The following is a 6046-nucleotide window of genomic DNA, read 5'->3' on the forward strand; positions in this document are numbered from 1 at the left end:
TCAGTAGCATGACCTAATATAGTAGGTGTCCTGTAGGGTCCAGTGGCACAGCCTCCCCTATCACCCAAGCTGGGTCCTTGAAGTGTGCCCTTCATGTGGGCTGAGTACACTCTTCTCTTGCAGTTGAGCCTTGACTGCTGTTGTCAGGTCAATAGGAGGGATTTATCCAGGCCAGTCAGTTGCAAGCACTGGCTGTGGCCACTGACCACCAACCTCTACCTTCTAGAGGATAAGCTGTGCTGAGGCAGGGTGATAGTGCTCCAACGTGGTCTGTAGCTGTCCACTGGGTGTGCTGGCTCTGGGATTTCCCGAGTGGTGCAGGCCAAGCTCAGCCCCAGCCCATATTCTGCCCAGCACCAGCCTGCCTAAGGTATAAAGCAATCTGAGATGACTGTTACTTGGGCTGGGCTTGGAGATTCCCAGGTGAAGCCAAGCTGTGAATCTAGGCTGGTTGCTGCTAGTGCCAGGCCTGGGGTCACTTAACTGTTTCTTGTTTGATAGGACTTAGGAAGTAGTGAAGCATGAGTCAAAGCCAGCCATTCATATGTAAAAATCATGGTTAACAGTTTGGGTAGGTCCATAATTTGGGCAGGATGGAGTCAAGGGGGATCTCTAGGGTAAGGCAAACAATGTTAGCCAGGCTGATGGAGCCTCAGACATGGCACGCACCTGCTGAGTCTGTGTTTCTTTGCAGAGAGAGCTCAGACAAATGACAATGGTCTCTGCCTGCCTTTCTGTCTGGGAGAAAACTGTCTCCCCAGCTCTTGCCTTGATGCCAGACACTTCAGGTCCTCCCTATATGCCACTGGTGCCTTTCAAGCTGCTACCCTAGTGGTGCTGGAGCTCAAAGAAAGCACTTCTGTGTAAGTTTGTGTGGGGGTTCTTTAAGGGGAAATGCTTGGGATTCCAGAAATTTTTCCCACCAACTCAATCTCTGTTGGTTTTTGCAGCCAGAAGTTATGGGGATTTATCTTCCTGGCACTGGAACCCTGAGCTTGGGGTCCTGCTGTGGGGCATGGACTCCTCATTCCCAAGATATCTTTCCCAAATATTTATCCACCACATGTGGGTATGGGTCCAGCCCATTCTGCATTTCTGCCCCTCCTACCGGTCTGGATGGATGTGGTTTCTTCCATAGTTGTCTTCCATAGACTTCCATTGAACTTGACTTCTGAATGATGGGTGTTCTATATTTTAGTTGTAATTTTGATGAGGTTGTGTGAGGAGGCAAGCCGTGTTTACTGGAAGTACAAGTTGTTTTCTTATTAATGAATTTACTGGGTAAACTTTTTAAGGGGATTTGCATTTTAAAAAAGTTTATTGATATATAGCTTTGCCAAGGAGGAGCCTGATTCTTCAACATCCCCAGGACTTGGTGCAACTGAGAGGCAGTCAGGAGTTTGGGGAACCTGAAGGGTCCAACAGGTTTAGTCCTTCTCTGGTCTTCAACTAATTGTCCATGCCAAGTGTGGAGTCAATACAAGGCTCTCCCACCTCCTGTGACAAGGGATAGCCAGGGGGCACCTGACAAGAAGGAATGTGTATTGTTTTGGGAATGGATTTTAACTACCTCCTTATCTCCTTTTGGGAGTGGCTTCTTGCCCTGTGACTGCTTCTTGACCTTTTCCTTCTGCTCATACACAGATGTAAGTAGCTCCAGGCTACACATAGGTTTGTGGAACCTAGACCCATGCTGCCTTTTTCTGGTACCCCTTATAATGAACCTCAGACTGGAGGAGGTGCAGTCTCTCTCACAGCAACCCACCACTGTTAGTTCATGTGTAATGTGAATAATAAATGGCATGTCCACATCTGCTAGTCTACCAGGTGGAGTTTTTTTTTCCAGAATATCATAAACACTTAAGCAGCTCCTTGGTTAGGGTCTCCTGTGCTACACCCACTAATGTGTCACTAACCCAAGAGGACTAGCCAGGGAGAACATCTGGTCATTATAATGTGTGGACAAGATGAAGGCTATGATGGTGGATTAAGGGATTTCACCAAGACCTTGGGTATTAGATCTAGATGATGTGGCTATTTCTGTAACCCTGTGAAAAGTAATTTGGCTGGAATTTCAGGATCATGTGACTGGGCAATAAGAGGTTTAATAAGTCCCCTCTTCCCCACTTTGAGGGTTCCCAAGACCTGGCAGGAGCTCACTTGGACACCAACCCTCACACTTCTCTGGTAAGAACTTGAGAACTTTTGCTTTTTGCACTTAGCACAGTAGAGTCTTACTACATAGATTTCATTTTCACCAAGCTTCTGACCTATGCCTCTGAGCAACGACTTCAGGGCCATTCTGATTCTGCCACTTACTGTGTGACCAATGGTCTGCTATAGCACTAGATCAATTTCATTCATTTTGCAAGTATTTATTAAGTATCTACCATGTGCCAGGCACTGTTCTAGGTACCTTCCTATCTTTTCCAGTATTTAAAAAATCTCCTGTCCTGGTTGGGTGTCTCAATTCGTTGGAACACTGTCCCATACACCAAAGGTTGCGGGTTCAGTCTCCAGTCAGGGCACATACCTGGGTTGTGGTTCGATCCCTAGTTGGGGTGTGTATGGGAGGAAACCAATGAATGTTTCTCTCTCACATCAATGTTTCTCTCTCTCTTCTCCCTCTCTCTTCCCCTCTCTCCAAAATCAATAAACAAATCCTTGGGTGAGGATTAGTAAATAAATAATAAAAATTAAAAATGTCCTATATACAGAAAAGCACTTATAACTTATATGTACATTTTAAAGAATAATTTAAAGGCAATATCCCTGTAACCACTACCTAGGGCAAGAAATGCACCCCAGAGCACACTTCACAACAGCTTCTTTTCTAGGGCTATTAAACTATCCTGACATTTGTGATAATTTCTTGTGTGTCTTTATAGTTTCTCATCTATGAGGATATAGAATTCTCATCTATATATAGATTTCTAAACTACATACAGTGATTCTTGCTGGACTTTAGACCTTATATAAATGGAATTGGACTGTATGTATTCACCCTTGTTTATTTTGTGCTACAATGTATTCAAGGTTTATCCCTGTAGTTGCACATGATTATAATCATTCATTTTTGTTGTATAGAATTCCACTGTTTGAAATACCACTAATTTATATATCCATTTAACTACTGATGAATGCTGTTTTCAACTCTTGGCTCCTAGGACCAATGCTTCTAAATGGTGACTGAAGGATGTTCACCACGGTGATGGAGGCAGGAAGGATGAAGTGTTTGGGGAGCCTGCTGCCCAGGAAAAGCAGTGAAGTAGAATTTCCCCTGAGCCTCTGTGGCATTTAGGTAGGTAGCTTAGCTCTGCATGTGCTTCTAGGCTCGAAGTAGGAAAAAGCCCACCCAAGTACACAGTGGTTTCTTCTAATATATTGTGTATAAAAATAATTGATTCATTCAGCACACCAACCCCTGTTCCAGCTGCTGCCTCAGCTCTTTTTTTCCAGGTCAGCCACCAAGTAGGGTTGGGTGTTCTTCAGGGCCTCAAGGAGCAGGTCTTTGCAGGTCAGGTCCCAGGCTGGAGCAAAGCTGTAGAGCTTCCTCATCTTCAGCGGATTGGTGGCCTCCACCCGCACAGCCTGGTACTGCTCCTCTGCCAGGACCTTCCCGTACAGAGCGTCCAGCACCCCGTCCACGTCTGTGACCCGTGCAATGAGGTCGGCCCGGTGGCGGTCCACGAAGTGCGGCCCTAGGGACAGGAGGGAGTAGAGCATGTGAGCTGGCACCCAGAGTGGGTGCTGGAGACTGTTCCTGCTGATCACTGCTTTCTTCAGAAATTGATCGGAATGCACGCTAAAGGGGTGGGGCTCAAGGCGGGCAACCCACCAGGACTCCAGACAGGGTGGGATGGGTGGAAGGAGGTCTCCCCTTCAACCAGGCTGGGCCCAAGGAGGGGTGTGGGTAGGGTTGGCTCAGGCTTGCTCTCTCCTGGTTCTCTTGGCTGCGGGAACAGACAGGCTGTGCAGGGGTGTGGTGTGGTGGCATGGGGCTGGTGAGGTGCCGAGAACAAGCGAGTTTGGGTGTGAGGGTCTCACCTGACGACTCGGCTGCCTTTCGGGTGGGGACCGTGATCTCGGCTGGCCCCGCTGCAGAGCCTGCAAGGGAATAAGTGGTCCTCTTCCATTTCTGTCTTTCCTCCAGGCTCTTGGGAGTCTGGGGCCCTTTGGTCAGGAAGCCAGTCAGGACCAAGTGCGGGAAGCCTCCCTTCCCAGCAGGAGGAGCTTTCATTAGAGGGTAGGAGGAACAGAAAGCGAAAGAACCCAAGGAGTAAACGTTCGGGTTGGGGGTTGGATGTAAGTGAGGGGATCCTGGAGGACGTAGGAGGTGGTGGAGGGCGTGGCGGGGATTCACTCACCTTTGCCTGTGATATCCTGCAGCCGCTCTGCGGCCTCCCGCATGCCCATGTCCCGCAGCACTTGGGCAGTCAGCTCGGTGCTATACGCTTCCAGGTAGTAGCTGACGAGCTTGTCAGTGAGGTCCACAGCGTCCATGGACTGCAGTGGCCCCCGCGGGATGCGCCCGTAGCCATCGCGCAGGGGCACTGAAAGCAGCTTCAGCTTGAACTTCTTGAACTCGTCGGCAGTCAGGTTCTCCAGCGCCTCCAGGATGGCGTCGCGCGTGCACCCCATGGTTCCGGGGTCCCCCGCCGCGGCAACTGCGGCTTAACCCCGGTATCGCAGACCAGGAAGTCTGCTCTTGGGCGGGACCTGAGTCCCTTGGCCATGGGAGGTGGGGGGAGGCGCCAGGAACCCATCCTCCTGCTGGTCCAGAAGGCCGCTCGGGGGCGGAGAGGGGCTAATGGGTGGTGCCTGCGACTCCAGGCTTGCACTAGCTAGCACAGACCAGGACCCCAGTTTACTGGAGTGCCAAGGCTCAATCTTGGAATTTTAGAGCCCTGAAATCGCCACTTTTCCCTGAACCTTAGCATTCTCTCGCACACATCATAGGATGTTACAATCAAAATCTGAGCAGCCAGAACCTGGTAGCTCCTGTAAATCCACACACTGGGGAGAAATGAGGTGGAAAAAAAGGGTGATGAAGAACAGTGTGTGCTTATTTCTCAGCCTCAGGTTCCTTATCGGTAAAGTGGGCATAACACTGGCTCATCCTGTTAGTAAATATTCCAACATAACATGGGCTACCTGGTGGTTCCCGAAACCTTGCCAAATGCTTCCTGGGAGAGCCAGGACTTGGTCCCAGGAGCTGAATTTCTTGGGAAGTGATGAAAAGAGACACTTGTACGGACTGAAAAAATTGTTGACTGGATGGAATGTTGTGGATGGAGAGTCAGTCTGGGCCCAGGGGGCTTGACCCAGAGCAGGTGAAAGGGACACGGGATTGGAGCCCAAGCTGTGCCCAGAATCCTTAACTTGCTCTTAACATGGCTGGGAAGGCCCTTTTGGTCTGGCCCTGTGGGTCGCACCAGCCTTGTCTTGCACCACACCCTGCTCCCCGCCTCTGAGTTCCAAGCACAGTGGCCTCTCAGTTCCCCAGGTGTGCCAGGCCCCTTTGCTTCTCTAAGCCTTTGCACGTGCTGTTCCCTTAACCTGGAAATCTGTTCCCTCACTCTTTGCCTGACAAACTCTTGAGACTTTAAGTCTCAAATTAAATGTCACTTCCGCAGGGAGACCAGGTTTAGAATCCCTCTCAGAGTAGGTCCCAACACCTGCTACTTTTTTGTTGTAGCTCATAGCAGTCGTGACTAAGTTGTGACTAACTGTATTTATTTAGCACCAGACTCTCCTGCCAGCTTGTCCTCATGCCTGTCCACATCATTGTTGTAGTCACAGCAACCAGAACAGTGCTCGGCCTATAGAAGTGCTCAATAGATCTTTGTGAATGGGCCCTGTGGCTCAAGGGAGGATACCAGTAGCTGGAAAGGTGTGCTTTACGTATTAGCTCTTCAAAGAGAGGCAGCTTCCAGGAGCTGAAGGACTGTGGACTTGAAGGTCTACAGTCCCTGGCTTGAACCCTGGTTCTTCCTAGGTGGGTACTGGGAACCCTTCATTTTCCCTGCTCACCTGGGGTGTAACA

General features: G+C 49.6%; 1 protein-coding gene across 2 annotated transcripts; it reads right to left on the bottom strand.

Moving 5' to 3' along the window:
• Positions 1-3061: 3061 nt before the first annotated feature.
• Positions 3062-4641, bottom strand: LOC129078116 (apoptosis-associated speck-like protein containing a CARD). Of its 2 annotated transcripts, XM_054582795.1 has the most exons (3): positions 4368-4641; positions 4048-4107; positions 3062-3701 (listed from the first exon to the last, which is right to left on the bottom strand). In XM_054582795.1, exons 1-3 carry the CDS (start codon positions 4639-4641, stop codon positions 3442-3444), a joined length of 594 nt encoding a protein of 197 aa, XP_054438770.1. In that variant the 3' UTR covers positions 3062-3441. The 2 variants fall into 2 exon arrangements, with proteins under 2 accessions (XP_054438770.1, XP_054438771.1); XM_054582796.1 differs by lacking the exon at positions 4048-4107.
• Between the last annotated feature and the right edge of the window lie 1405 nt (positions 4642-6046).

The sequence above is a fragment of the Pteronotus mesoamericanus genome, unplaced genomic scaffold (genome assembly GCF_021234165.1).
Source record: "Pteronotus mesoamericanus isolate MK-2021 breed Mesoamerican mustached bat unplaced genomic scaffold, CSHL_Meso_final contig_72, whole genome shotgun sequence".
Classification (NCBI taxonomy): domain Eukaryota; kingdom Metazoa; phylum Chordata; class Mammalia; order Chiroptera; family Mormoopidae; genus Pteronotus; species Pteronotus mesoamericanus.

Coding starts and splice junctions, on each gene's coding strand:
- LOC129078116 (XM_054582795.1), bottom strand. CDS start 4,641: ATGGGGTGCACGCGCGACGCCATCCTGGAGGCGCTGGAGAACCTGACT. Junction 4,108..4,367: donor GCAGGATATCACAGGCAAAG/GTGAGTGAATCC, acceptor ATTCCCTTGCAG/GCTCTGCAGCGGGGCCAGCC. Junction 3,702..4,047: donor AAAGGCAGCCGAGTCGTCAG/GTGAGACCCTCA, acceptor TCCTGTCCCTAG/GGCCGCACTTCGTGGACCGC.